Genomic DNA, 16,000 nt, shown 5'->3' with positions numbered 1-16,000 from the left:
ACACCGAGGAAGCCACATCCGCAACCACCGTGTCATGAATATGCTTCGGATTTACAGACTTGATGAACACAAAAAGAGAGTTTAAACTTCCCAAGGAAGATGTTGAAACTGCCACATCTAAGACCTCATTGGGTCAGGAAAAAAAAATCTATATTTATTTATATTAGAAAATTAATTGAAAGCCATTAAATTCTGACACGTTAAAAAAAGCGGCAGAACAAAACCAAACGTATACCCTATCACACCGGAACAGTACCTCAATTTGGCGGGATAAAGCGTCATATATAAATTCACCTGTATCTTTATTCCCCCAATAAAGAAAGAGGGAAAATATGAAAATTAGGTCAAAATCCAATAGCAGCAATAGTCGAACGATGCTGCTTACAGGACGTGAAAGTTTAATCAGATTAATCGGTAAACGCCGTCGATTTCTCCCCAACCGTCAATCTATTATGTCATCTCCAATTCAGGTTATTATTATTATTATTATTATTATTATATTATTTTAATATTTTAATTAATATAATATAAATAATTTTAATATATATACTCAGTATTGTATTCTTTAATTCAGTCACAAAATGATAATTAATCCGTAGTATATGTACTACTTAATGTGATAAAATGATTCATATCTGCAAATCTGCAATATATGTTTAAGTTTTCATTTTTGATTTGTAGCTGTGTTCGAGTATTGTGAAAGATGAAAAGGAACCAGAGAAATTGATTGAGGAACGTAGTGAAAATGTGACTGAGGGTTCGTGTTTGGATATGGTTACATGTCCAGTTTGCGGAAATATGATTCGAGGTGAAGAGTACATGATTAATTCTCATTTAGGTATAAATTTCATTTGAGCTTATTGTTCTGTTTTTTTATTTTTTATTTTTTTTATTTTAATGCAATATCACCAGAATTTTAATGGATGCACTTGTATATAGATGCATGTTTAGCAAGAGGGACCAAACGGAAATTAAGCCAGCAGACACTTCTTCAGTTCAATTTTTGCTCCAAATCAAAAATGAAACTTGACCCGACTGATTCTGATGATACAAAGTCTAATCCGACTAGTCATCATACGAAAATAACGAATTTAAGAGGGATAGGTACTGAGGTAACTAGCAGTATCATATATGACTCATTTTCAAGTTCAGATAATGTTTCACTCATGCCTAAAGATGGTTTAGTTGAAGAAACCTCAATGAATCAAGACACAATCATCACATGTGGTTCAGTTGTAAATCATGATGAAAATGTTAACTCTGAAAATGATGGTGTTATTAAGGATGATGATGATGATATATCGGAAAAGTCGCTTGCAACTTTTATAGTTGGCCGAAAGTTTAGTGATGTAGAGGAATTACATACAGGAGATAATATTACTCTATGTAGAGACCCTGATAATAGCAAGGACCCTAATGCAATTAAGGTAAATCTATTAGATGTCTATTTTTTTATATTATTTAATTTTTTCTTTTGGAAAAGCTTATTAGATGTCTATTTTACATATTGATTCCAACTGACTTGTACATGTTATAGGTTCTTTCTACAGATAATAAGTGTAGTGAAGTGCTTGGTTATATACCTAGAGAGCTAGCTGAACATTTGTCAAAGTTAATGGACACATTTGACCTGGGTTTTGAGGTAAAATAGCATTTTTATGATATGCCATCACTATATAATGTCTCCATTTCTCTTTATGTGTTTATTTATGTATTTAAAGTGTTAATTGCATGATTTTATACAATGGGGTTGTATTTGCAGGGTCGCATTAAATCGGTTCCTGAACATTCTCATTCTATAGTCCCAGTTGAGATTTGGTGTCAAGAAAAGATATCTTCTACTGAACTAGAATATGAAAAAGCTCAGGTTTTTAAGTCATTATGTCGAAATGTTTTAAACGCTGTCAAATTAAACGAGACACTTCCCCTTGGGATGATTAAGTATCAACATAATTTTCGCTTATTGCTGCAAGAGGTTTTAAGGACGACTCCTCATGTTTTCACGCCTGATGAAACAACTTTTTTAGGTACTTATATTTCTTGTCATCTATAAATGTCCTTAGTTTGTGGAGTTTGTTACTGATAATATCTATATATGCATGTTTTTTGCTTGCAGAGAATTTTCTACTACTTTCTGATGATAGTCAACGGCTCTTTATTCGTCTTTATACACGAAAAGGTGGAGTTTATTGATCCCTTGTAACAACCCGACATCGTTTTACCAAAAACATGCCTTAAAATTTTTTTTTGTCAGACAGCGTATCTGGACGGCGTCCCATAATCTGGACGGCGTCCAGAGATGAAGACCAGGACGGCGTCCCATGATTCTGGACGGCGTCCAAATGAACTAAAGTGGACTGATCAGTTTTTTAATTACACGCGAGTGGAAGACCCGCTTCCCGACACTTTTAAACGTAACCAATTTCACAATATGTCATATTAAGTAAAACTAAGATATTTCCACCATAAAAACAAGTTTTACAACACCGGGCCCACAATTACCCGTTTTACAAATAATGTAGCGATTTCGACCCATTTATCTCTTTAGACGGATTAGGACTCTATAACCCAACCTAATACCAAGAGCATAATCCCGGAGACTACCAAATCCCCAATCCGCGTCCATATAACCAAAAGCTACCCCTTCGAGCCCAAGCGCTCCTATGCCTCTAGTCTAACAACTAGCTAGCTTCATAACAAAATACCTGTAAAATGGTAAACAACGAGAGGGGTAAGCATAAAGCTTAGTGAATGCAATAATTATACGAATACATATATAATTATACCTACTTGCATACACTTACACAAACCGCAAACATGCTAGCAAACACAATTAGCTTATCGTCACAATAACAAGCTATAAATATCCAATACCACGAGCTAGCATAACAACCGCATATAAATATAACTCGAATAATATAATATGCTTACAACACAAATAACCATGGTTAACCAATAGTACAAGGGAACGGCGCTCGCGAAAACGCCATCGGTGTTCATAACATCCGTTAGGGCACTTAACACCTCGCACCACTAACCCTTAGGGTGGCACCTTAACACCTCGGCACATCACCCCGAGTGGCATCTTAACACCTCGATGTATCACTCATTATTTTTACGGAGTGGTGTCTTAACACCTCGACACTACACTCCTAGGTAGCATCTTAACACCTCGATGCTACACCCGAGTGGCATCTTAACACCTCGATGCTACACTCTTCACGTGAAACGTGGTGTCTTAACACCTCGACACTACACCTTTCACGCTACAACAAATAGATACATTATATACATACGCATATAATTATTCCACTCACCTCGAATTGCCCGCACAAGTCATAAATGTAAATCGCCTCCAAAAGCAACCGAGCAAACCTTTTACCTATAATACGCATATAGATATACAAACAATCAACACACATTCTCTACGAGAGAATTCGACTTCAACACCCTTAATCGAGGGTTTATACCTACAACCACAATCCGCCCATTTAGACACCTAAAATGGACTTAACCAATTACCACTACGGGTGGTAATTCCGACCCATTTAAACAAGTACATTTTAACCTAAAAACGTTTCTCACGATTACTTTCATTAAAATGTCATTTAACGCTTAACACAATTGTTTAAACATCCATTTAACACTTACAACTTCAATTCACATAGCCGAACCCTAGATCATAGCTATTAGGGTTTTTCTTATCTCAACATAACCCAAATTCACCCATTTTACCCCCAAATGGGTCTTACAAATTCCAACACTCCTAAAATCACTAATACTAGTGATTATACCCTACTTACAAACCTTAAACATGCTTAAATCATTAACCAACCCAAACCCGCAAAATATCAAAATAGCTAGTCACAATAAACCCACTTTGTCATCTAAACGGGTTTCACAACTTAAACAACTCAAACCCTAACATGAATATCAAATTAACACAATGAATTTCGGATTTGAGACTTACCAATACCACCAAAATGTAGCCGCGAACGAGGTGAACAACTTTAACTCTTGAGACCCGACCCGAATCCCACTTCTTCTTCTCCAAATCCCCAACTCTCTCTCTAGAACCTCTCTCTCTCACTAGGGTTTGATGAGAGTGTTTGAGAAGGTGAAATGGGGATAAGAATGAGAGTAGATCAGTTTTAATGACTCAAAACCGACCCCCAAGTGAAAAGACTCAAATACCCCTTTTAATTTGAGTAAAATAGAGCTGCTGGCCCGTCAGGCCTTCTGGACGGCGTCCAAAAAGCTTGGACGGCGTCCTAACCTTCATTGTTGGACGGCGTCCTAAAGTCTGGACGGAGTCCCAATGAACTGAGTCTGAAACTGAACTTGTTTTGGTCGTAACTTTCAAACCGTAATTCCGTTTTCGACGAATCAAATATCGTTGGAAACGTAATGAGATTTACTATCCAATGGTAAGGTTTTAGAACATCAACTCCAACTTTATTTGGGATCCAAATATACACTTACATGCCTCGTATTTCGAATGACGCTCGAAATAACGTGTAACTGAAAAACGGGTGTTACAACTCTCCCCCACTTAAATTGGATCACGTCCTCGTGATCCGCACAAACACTAGAAGTTAAGCACTTCTCCCACGAACATTTCCGCTTCCAACGCGGAGTCACACAAGTAGTAAACTCATCCAAATCCTCGTTTCGTGCACTAACGCATCATAATACAACAACCGTACTTCACAATCGTCCTAAAAGAAGGACAATTCACCGGCAACCATCGTCGTCACACCTCACGATTCCTACAAAACACAACAAAGCTCGTCATCCATAACATCATCCGTGAATTCTAAGATACCACCACACGCTAATGATCACTAGCGTGCACTACCGCAATAAACGATATCTCATACACTTAACGTCCAGAATTTCCATTTAGGAAATACGAAAAATACCACATTTTCCTTCAAGTTCTCACGGCTGCAACACGCAACAAGCGTCATCCATAACTATATCGCCCTATGCGATCTTCTAAATTCACTACGCCGCGAACCAAGTCTTACATTAATCCAAATCGAGAAGGATTCATGCTTCCTTAAAATTTCGTACTCATTCGGTTCATAACCGTACTACTCAACCGATCATTCCTGAATATTCTTTAGGCCAAGAACCAAACTCCCTCCGGCTCTACACCGGATCATTCCTTCAACGAAAAAATTTTAATAACCCCGCTATAACACTTAAGAAGCACCACTTTCCCGCCGATTGATCCACACACGACTATACGTCACTGGATTAATCCAGGACGACAATAATACACCACGAATTAGACGAAACATCAACACATCGTCATAGGGTTTATCCTCTGAACCATACAATACGGCTTCCTAGTACTAGCATAGAAGCTATTCGTATACCGAAATCCCGTCGCGAATCATCATCACAAAATTTCCGCAATTCGCCACACGACTCACAAAAATATTCACCACGCCGGGTGAACTTTCCTACCTAGACCGTCCGTTAAGGATGGTCTCAACATTTCAATGCAACTAACAGTCGCATCACTAGGGAGCACACTCTCGCAAACAAACAACATCTGCGTATCTCGATGTGAGACAGTCAAAATCGACACTCTCCGCCTCACATTCGTCCAATAAGTGGAATAATCCATTGAAAATCTTCACGATTGCGTTTCCCGACAGGGAAAATACGATATTCGCCACGATATCGAACTCGTTCTCATTCAATTATACTGTCCGGGTTTCATGACAACCCAGATTTTTCACTACGGGAGCACTCGCAACGACACTTCATTCTCTCACTCCGGGATCTCAAACTTCACATTTGGTCTCATACCGCACATTGGTACTACACGACCACCTTACATAGGAAGTCTTACACTTCCTTCGATCCCATCATCACAATCTTCACGCATAACATTCCAGAGTTATAACTCACAATCGTAAAGCACGATCTCGAGTCGACATTAGCAACCCGTCACTCTTCCTCGTTAGGAACTCCGAATACCTATTGAGGCTTAGCACGGTACGCTCCGACATTTCACTATACATAACACCACTGGAGTTTTCCTCGGGCGACAGTAAAAACTCCCCCATTTAGGATTTACCTCCCTATTCTCACCGCTAAGATGATAACATCCCGCGGAATTGTAATTCCACGTCACACCTGACCATTCTCACCGTTGGTCACAAACATCAATTCACCGCAAATTCGCTTTAAGCTCTCAGAGCCGACAGGCACAATCACTTGAGACGTCGTACACGCGATGACATCGCACATTCATACCACAATTCACAACTAACTACCTTAATTGTTTGAAAAGCAAACTCCACCAAAGTCCTACATATGCCTCTAAGCCTAGGCATATGTCACTCCGCTTACTCAGTCGTGCATCTCAGTCGAGATCACCCGCCCTTCCACGCAATGAACTTTTTCAACAATTGCTCACTCTCATGGAGAAGAGTGACCAATTCTGACACCATAATTGCATCCACCACAATGTCAACACTTCATCATATCCTTCGGACTAACCGACCATTAAGTCCGTCACCGGCTCACCGGTCATCTCTACCCGTCTATCACTTAAGAGCAACAAGATTCGCTCACCCGTCACTTCATAAGAAGTATTCGTCACAATGCTCTTAAACTTCGACTTTCGCAACCGTCGAATTACCATCACCCGTCGATCACTATTATAATCTCCGATGCTCCCAAGGGTATCTCACGGGCACCCTAAGCACAAAGTGATCACACCACTACCGGAGTTGAACATTACACTAGCAGGTATAAAAAGGCACCTGACGCAGTGTCATGCAGACTCCCACCACAATCAAATGAATTTTAGAAAATCGATCTTTAGGTTCCATACACCCGATGTCACCCATCTCTCTATAATAATGACCCGAAGTCATACCTACCCGACAACCTTACGGTTTATTGTCTTATCGAAAGTTCCTAGCGATCACACGCTACCCGCAGTTACCACAAGGCCAAACGATATAGCCTAATGAGGCCGTTCATCTAACACAAGGAGATGCTCGGGGATACCAAGTCTTACACCCTTCTACATTTCGATAAAACCACTACTACAAGGGATATTCCATTAGGAATGTTGCCCTACAATCTACAACACACTAACGCAATCAACATTACACGGGTCCCACTCCCATGAGTTTAACGACCCGAAGACTCCTCGATTCGCCAATTCCAAGGCGACTCACAACAAGAATCCTAACACGATTCTCTAACCACACACTCTACCGAGTGCAACTCAAAACTACAATCATTAGACTTGTCGCATTCCATTACAGAATTCAAGTCCTCGTCGCACACACGCAAACGTAAATCGATCTTCCTAGTTACGATGGGTAACTAAAACCAATAACAATCTTAATAGTGCGCCCACTACATAGGGTGACTAAGTACGCACCAAACTCGTGAGTTTGCTCACTCACTTAACTAAGTGAATCCACCATAACATTTCTCGACTCGCAACGAACCCGATGTGACTACAAGCACATCACCCGAGACAACTATCACCTAGGAACCAATAAAGATTCCTCATTTATCCCGAATCTACCCCAACCATGCACGTTTCCTCCGTTCGGTACTCGTCATGTCATGCTTGATGTCAAGATACACTTTCGTAATAATGATGATCGGTCACTATTACAAATGCGTACCTTACCATTTCCACATGGTCACGCAAAGTACTTTACCCGGACTGACGCAACATTCACACAAAATAACACGCGATAACTCCTAGTACTCGAATGACCAAAGTCCTTACCGTGAACTTGATCACTCAAAACCGCCAAACATACGAATCTCCCCAATAGATTCATCCCTAGGATACCGCACAAAAGATACCTGTATATATATACCTATATACAATATAAATACTAAATGTACACAAGTACACCGCAACAACAAGTCAACCTACAACCTAGGTGACTATCACTAAAACAACGTCCAAGTTCGCCTACTTACATTAGGCACTAGCAATCTAAGGCACTAATTTACACGCGAAATAAGGCCCCACATAATCTCACATTGGACAAGCACTAGTCCTAGTTAGTCACCTACTCTAAGGCACTAACAAATCTCAATCCGACCCGTACTCCTACAAGTCTCGCAAATAACGCACCACTGTCAATAAGTCTAAGACTAGGAACCTATTCCAAGGTCACCTAATTCTCTTAGACTATGCTCTGATACCACTTGTAACAACCCGACATCGTTTTACCAAAAACATGCCTTAAATTTTTTTTTTTGTCAGACAGCGTATCTGGACGGCGTCCCATAATCTGGACGGCGTCCAGAGATGAAGACCAGGACGGCGTCCCATGATTCTGGACGGTGTCCAAATGAACTAAAGTGGACTGATCAGTTTTTTAATTACACGCGAGTGGAAGACCCGCTTCCCGACACTTTTAAACGTAACCAATTTCACAATATGTCATATTAAGTAAAACTAAGATATTTCCACCATAAAAACAAGTTTTACAACACCGGGCCCACAATGACCCGTTTTACAAATAATGTAGCGATTTCGACCCATTTATCTCTTTAGACGGATTAGGACTCTATAACCCAACCCAATACCAAGAGCATAATCCCGGAGACTACCAAATCCCCAATCCGCGTCCATATAACCAAAAGCTACCCCTTCGAGCCCAAGCGCTCCTATGCCTCTAGTCTAACAACTAGCTAGCTTCATAACAAAATACCTGTAAAATGGTAAACAACGAGAGGGGTAAGCATAAAGCTTAGTGAATGCAATAATTATACGAATACATATATAATTATACCTACTTGCATACACTTACACAAACCGCAAACATGCTAGCAAACACAATTAGCTTATCGTCACAATAACAAGCTATAAATCTCCAATACCACTAGCTAGCATAACAACCGCATATAAATATAACTCGAATAATATAATATGCTTACAACACAAATAACCATGGTTAACCAATAGTACAAGGGAACGGCGCTCGCGAAAACGCCATCGGTGTTCATAACATCCGTTAGGGCACTTAACGCACCACTAACCCCTAGGGTGGCACCTTAACACCTCGGCACATCACCCCGAGTGGCATCTTAACACCTCGATGCATCACTCATTATTTTTACGGAGTGGTGTCTTAACACCTCGACACTACACTCCTAGGTGGCATCTTAATACCTCGATGCTACACCCGAGTGGCATCTTAACACCTCGATGCTACACTCTTCACGTGAAACGTGGTGTCTTAACACCTCGACACTACACCTTTCACGCTACAACAAATAGATACATTATATACATACGCATATAATTATTCCACTCACCTCGAATTGCCCGCACAAGTCATAAATGTAAATCGCCTCCAAAAGCAACCGAGCAAACCTTTTACCTATAATACGCATATAGATATACAAACAATCAACACACATTCTCTACGAGAGAATTCGACTTCAACACCCTTAATCGAGGGTTTATACCTACAACCACAATCCGCCCATTTAGACACCTAAAATGGACTTAACCAATTACCACTACGGGTGGTAATTCCGACCCATTTAAACAAGTACATTTTAACCTAAAAACGTTTCTCACGATTACTTTCATTAAAATGTCATTTAACGCTTAACACAATTGTTTAAACATCCATTTAACACTTACAACTTCAATTCACATAGCCGAACCCTAGATCATAGCTATTAGGGTTTTTCTTATCTCAACATAACCCAAATTCACCCATTTTACCCCCAAATGGGTCTTACAAATTCCAACACTCCTAAAATCACTAATACTAGTGATTATACCCTACTTACAAACCTTAAACATGCTTAAATCATTAACCAACCCAAACCCGCAAAATATCAAAATAGCTAGTCACAATAAACCCACTTTGTCATCTAAACGGGTTTCACAACTTAAACAACTCAAACCCTAACATGAATATCAAATTAACACAATGAATTTCGGATTTGAGACTTACCAATACCACCAAAATGTAGCCGCGAACGAGGTGAACAACTTTAACTCTTGAGACCCGACCCGAATCCCACTTCTTCTTCTCCAAATCCCCAACTCTCTCTCTAGAACCTCTCTCTCTCACTAGGGTTTGATGAGAGTGTTTGAGAAGGTGAAATGGGGATAAGAATGAGAGTAGATCAGTTTTAATGACTCAAAACCGACCCCCAAGTGAAAAGACTCAAATACCCCTTTTAATTTGAGTAAAATAGAGCTGCTGGCCCGTCAGGCCTTCTGGACGGCGTCCAAAAAGCTTGGACGGCGTCCTAGCCTTCATTGTTGGACGGCGTCCTAAAGTCTGGACGGAGTCCCAATGAACTGAGTCTGAAACTGAACTTGTTTTGGTCGTAACTTTCAAACCGTAACTCCGTTTTCGACGAATCAAATATCGTTGGAAACGTAATGAGATTTACTATCCAATGGTAAGGTTTTAGAACATCAACTCCAACTTTATTTGGGATCCAAATATACACTTACATGCCTCGTATTTCGAATGACGCTCGAAATAACGTGTAACTGAAAAACGGGTGTTACATCCCTTAAACATTAGATCATGCAGTATTAAATTTTTTAGTTTGTTTAATATTTCAGGGCCTTGGTTTCGGATGTCTAATATCTCTTATGCTGAAATACTCGACTACCAAGTTGCAGTACAAGAACTGTCTGGTAATAATCTATTTATACCATATACTACAATTATGTTTTCTCATAGCTGTAATCTATTTATATATTTTACACTACAGTTATTGTTTTCTCATAGTTGTAAGGATATAATTTAATGTCTCTGATATTAATGAGGCTTTATATGTTGTCGTTATGCAGAAGCAGGTTATGTTTGTTGTATTGAAACCATGAGTGAATTACAAAAAGATGATTTAGAAGGGATTTTGAACATTCTTAATGTCAGTGAGCTGCGGGAAATATTATCCATAACTAGTAAGGTCTGCATTTCATTATATTTTTAAACCTAACGTGTACGACTTTGGAAACTCAAATCTTACGTGACTGTTTAACATAAATTTTGTATGTTCTTCTGCTACGTCTTATCATTTATATAGAAATGCAGTAATAGTTCACGCAAACAGGAGTTCATATCTTCACTTCTTTCTGCCTATGTGGATGGATCAAGGTGCTGATTTTGTATTCAAGTTAACTGCTTTGTTTGTGCTTACTTATTTTCATCTCTCAATGATAATTATATATATTTCGCAGCTCACTGCTAAAAAACCTGGCTATCGAGAAATCTGGCCCCTGCATACGTATTTCTTCAGAAGCTAATTCCTTGATATGGCGTGCTGAGGTAATGCATTTTACATTAAGAGGGTGTGTAGTATGTATGCTACATGTTAGTTTTAAAATTTTTAGTAACAATAGATACATCCGATGTTTGTTTTGATTATTTTTTAGAACTTTTTTTTCAATTTTGAAATAAACCAATATCTGGATGTTTATGTTTAAATGGTAGTTGCAGGAGCAATTCTAATCCAAATATCCAGTTGTCTTAAGTCTAAACTACACCAAGTTATCATACTCTATATATATAGCAATAATTTTATATACACTTTTTTTTTGTTGGTTATGTACAGAGACTTTTCTTCTGTAACGGAGAGCAAGATCTGTCAGAATTTCTACTTGTGGATATGGGAATTGTTAAATATCCAACCTACAAATGTGTTGTCACCAACCAGATATTTTCTAGTCGGAACGATTTACTAGCTTACGAGGAGGTAATATTGAAATACCGTCACTTGTTTTAGGGTATTATGTAGCTTTACTAAACTAATAACTGGTTGTAATATATTAATAGGCACTTGAAGTGGCACAAATTATGGATGAATCTCTTGATGAAAATAACTCATCAATGGTCTTGAGATGTATTTCTATATCTGACTCTAAGATATCCAAACCGGAGACAAAAACAACGCAATTATCAACCTCAAAACAACGATTGTCTGTAGTACCCTTTCCATGTTTTTCAGCTTTATGGATCTACTCAAAAGTGGTTCTGTTAGGTGTTTCCTTTCTTGAGTCTGAACGTAGGTATGGGTTCAGATATCTCTCTCAGCGAGGTTTCATTGTTTTTTTTTTCACTTATAAACTATTGAATGGGTCAATTCGGGTTAAAACCATCCCAAGATAGCTTAGTAATTAGGGCCTGATATTTCTAAAAGAGTTCTTACTCCCTTTCCCCGGGTAGCCTGAACAGGAAAAATCTTATCAGTTTTTTTATTTGATTCGGGTATATTCATGTGTTAAAGACTCCATTTTTTCTGGATAGCCTGAACAGAGAAAACCTTATCAGTTTATCCATTTGATTCGGGTATATTCACGTGTTAAAAACTCCATTTCCCTAATAGCCTGAACAGAGAAAACCTTATCAGTTTATCTGTTTACCCGCTTGATTCGTGGTATAGTCACCTTTAACAGCTCAGCCCACTTGGTTAACTTTTAATATCACTTCAAAAGTGAAATGGGTCGAAAACACTCAAAGTCTATTACGATGCGTAAGACCCTATTCTTTAATATATAAAAAAAAAATTAGTTTTGTATGGTAATAACAACGTAAACAATTTTGGACAAGAAAATGTGTTTTTCTACTATACTTGCAGCAATAGAGTAACCCGTTCTGAACTTGCTTGGCTTGGTCATTTTTCCACATCTACTCATGTAAATTTTCTTTTTAAAATTATAATATATATGTAATATGTATTTTATTTTCATTTTCACTCAGGTACAATGATGCGATAGATTTGCTTAAACACCTATTGCTCAAATTTACTAACGACAGAAGAAGAGGTTATTGGACATTAAGACTGTCCATTGATTTGGAACATTTGGGGCGTATCAGTGACAGCCTGTCTGTTGCTGAAACGGGTTTGGATGATCTATGGGTTCGTGCTGGGTCGAGAATAGCACTGCAAAGGCGGGTACTTCGACTGGGAAAACCACCAAGAAGATGGAAAGTTCCTTGCTTTTCAGAGTCTGTTAAAAGGAAGATTCCCGAGGTTGTTCGTTACTTGTCAGTTTATACTTCTTCTTCTGGGTATTCCTAAAATTAGAAATCCATTATCTTTTTTTAGTTTTTATACATAGATTTGTAGCTAGAAGTGGCAATTTAGATCCATCAACTTATAGATTAAACCTTCCTAAGATAGCTTTGTGGGTGGTGGGAAGTTCCTAGTTTTTCAGAGTCTTAGAAAAGAAAGATCCACGAGGTTGTTAAACTTGTCAGTTTAGACTTTTTAAATTACAAATTCATCATCTTTTTTTAGTTTTTGTACACGTGAAATTATGATGTCCAGGTAGAGGTGGCAATTTTGACCCATCAACTTGTAAATTCGTTGATTTGGGTAAAACTTAGTCGTATAAGAAACCAAAAAAAATAAAGAAAAGAAAAACAACGCTATTGTTATTAATTGCAATCAAGGTTGCAAAAATCACTACTCGGGAGTACTCGGATGTTGACCAAGTTGGACTTTGATTTATTATCCGAGTAATCTCGAGTTTTGGCCGAATCGTGAGTGAAATTTGACGATTTTTTGAGTAATCCCTTGTTTTGTCCGAGTGTTGACTGAATCTTCCGAGTATTGCTCAAGTTTGACCGAAGTTGACCGTTTTTTGAACGAATCAACGCCGAGTACTCCTGGAGTTGCAAAAACCGAGAAGTTGCCGGGTAATTCCGAGTTCTTCAACACTGACTACAATAATTGTTTGTTGGAAAGTTAAAATGGATAAGAAGTGTTTATAAGTCACTGCTACAAAGTATTGATGTTTTACAACTTGTTAACTACCACTTCTCATATTTAAGTTAAAATGGATTTAGCTGTTTTTTTTACTTAAATAGCTTTTTTTTTTTTTTTTTTTTTTTTTTTTTTTTGTAACAATCATCTAGGTTCACGTTCAAGGTAGGCCACTTAACTGCAAAACGGGGACAAAGAGCAGGTTTTATGGTGAAGATGGACAACAATGTGGTGTCGAGGAACTTGCCTTGCAGTATTACGCAGAAGAAGGCGGTGGATGGCAAGGTGTACATTCAGAAAGTGGCGTTTGGCTTACCCTTTTCGGTCTTCTTATGTGGGATGTCATCTTTGCTGATGTCCCAAATGTCTTTCTTACCCGATTTCAGGTACTGCTTTATCACTACTTCACGGAACAAATGTTTCTACTTCTCAGTTTCTTTAGTGTTGATACATGTTACAAGTTGCATCTATCTGATCAGGAATGCGTTAGTTTTATACCCGGAAAATGGGTCGGGTAGGGTCAAAGATCAAACCGGCAATGGGTCGAAATTCGACTTTAAAAATGGGTTGAACTAGTTGGGTTGATACCCGGGTCAGGTTATGGGTCGGGCTAGGTCTGGTTGGTTCTAGACCCATTTTTTTCATGCCATTAAACCAACTTGGTTTGTGTTATTATTATATCTCCAAAGAGTTTCAAAAGCTTAAAGCCTTTTCAGTTGCATTGATCAGTTCAAAGATATTTAACAATAGTCTTTATAATCGTCTATTTGTATACCCGAATATAATATATATAACTGTTTTACAACCCACCCAACACACCTAATTTGTTTTTACACATGTACATTTGTAGCTGACGTAAAGAGTAAAAAGTAGTATATATTTGTATACCCGATTAAAGCAAACACGCATATAAGATTTTATCTGACTTGCTTGTTCATATCTGTTACAGATTTCTCCCTTAGATCTAGACACAGATTACTTTTATGAAGCCAGAAAAAGTATAATAGAACCTTTACTAGTAAATATCCTGGAAGGCATGGCCGAGGAAATACTGATAACTTCATGGGAATCACATCTAGGAACATCATGTAAAGGCATTAACTGGGACAAACATTCGTTGACCCAACTTCGAGCAGTTGTGTCATGTATAGGTGGCGGTTGTCTGGCCTCCATATGTCGACACCTGGCACAAGACTACAGGAGTTGGTCGAGTGGTATGCCAGATCTACTATTATGGCGTTTCAATTCAGAATATAGTGGTGAGGCCAAGCTTGTTGAAGTTAAAGGGCCCCGCGATCGTCTTTCTGAACAACAACGTGCATGGCTTTTGTTCTTTATGGATTCTGGGTTCAATGTTGAGGTTTGCAAGGTCAATCCTCCAGTTTCAGAGTAAAGGCTATCAGATCATACATTCATATGATCAGGTTCATGTTATTTATATACTCCATATATGTTATTGGTTTTAGGTATACATGTGTTGGGAAAATATCTTTGTTTAGAATCTGATGAGTCAAACTATCTTTTGGCTAAGTATACTTAAGTCTATAATATAGAGTCTGGAATATAGAGTCTGGGTTTAGAGTCAAGAAGCTTATGAAGATACAGACTCTGAACGATAACTGATAGCCTGAAGACTTAATCGAATACGCGTATATCTTTGAAGATAAGAATGAAGAGATTACATCCAAGTGAATATCTCTGAATTATGATAGAAGATTTGGTTGGATACGATATTATCTTGTTTCCTATTTTATTGGTTTGTTAGATAGGAAACACAATATTGTCAAACTTGAGGGGATTATACTTCCTTGATCTCAATCTTAAATATAGATGATATGTATCTCATTTCTACTTATCAATTTCAAATAATCAAATCTTCTCTTTCAATTGTTCTTATTATTTATCTTGTGTTCGTTCTTATTTCATAATAAATCAATTATTCCGCAACTTGTTTTAGCCTTGTTAATTCATATATTTTTATTATTATTTTTTTTTTTTGAAAGGCAAGTTGTTGGCATCTTGTTAATTCATATAATTAATAGAGGTAATCTTGTTAATTGATCACTGTAAAGTTTTAGGTTGTTAATCGGGACTAACAACATGCGTAGTTCGTTGACTGAAAATTTTGTCATTGTATCAAAAGAGTTTGAAAATATGCCCTTATATTTAGAACTAACTGGCTACATGTTTATGGTTCTCTTAATAACTCAAAGAACCAAACCTGTAGATCTAGACTCATTTTGATCTG

At 38.1% G+C, this 16,000-nt stretch overlaps 1 protein-coding gene across 1 annotated transcript; it reads left to right on the top strand.

The window, feature by feature from the left end:
- Positions 1-332: 332 nt before the first annotated feature.
- LOC139876890 (fanconi-associated nuclease 1 homolog) lies at positions 333-15,306 on the top strand. The gene is made up of 15 exons (XM_071864293.1): positions 333-470; positions 682-838; positions 940-1,427; positions 1,538-1,642; positions 1,763-2,027; positions 2,117-2,179; positions 10,604-10,678; positions 10,835-10,953; positions 11,071-11,141; positions 11,225-11,312; positions 11,599-11,739; positions 11,820-12,052; positions 12,744-13,017; positions 13,905-14,138; positions 14,702-15,306. Exons 1-15 carry the CDS (start codon positions 333-335, stop codon positions 15,143-15,145), a joined length of 2,895 nt encoding a protein of 964 aa, XP_071720394.1. The 3' UTR covers positions 15,146-15,306.
- The last annotated feature ends 694 nt before the right edge of the window (positions 15,307-16,000 follow it).

Source organism: Rutidosis leptorrhynchoides, chromosome 11 (assembly GCF_046630445.1).
Source record: "Rutidosis leptorrhynchoides isolate AG116_Rl617_1_P2 chromosome 11, CSIRO_AGI_Rlap_v1, whole genome shotgun sequence".
Lineage (NCBI taxonomy): Eukaryota > Viridiplantae > Streptophyta > Magnoliopsida > Asterales > Asteraceae > Rutidosis > Rutidosis leptorrhynchoides.
The sequence above is the reverse complement of the archived record's forward strand: the minus strand, read 5'-3'. Positions and strand labels throughout refer to the sequence as shown.

Coding starts and splice junctions, on each gene's coding strand:
- LOC139876890 (XM_071864293.1), top strand. CDS start 333: ATGAAAATTAGGTCAAAATCCAATAGCAGCAATAGTCGAACGATGCTG. Junction 839..939: donor CATGATTAATTCTCATTTAG/GTATAAATTTCA, acceptor ACTTGTATATAG/ATGCATGTTTAGCAAGAGGG. Junction 12,053..12,743: donor TTTCTTGAGTCTGAACGTAG/GTATGGGTTCAG, acceptor ATTTTCACTCAG/GTACAATGATGCGATAGATT.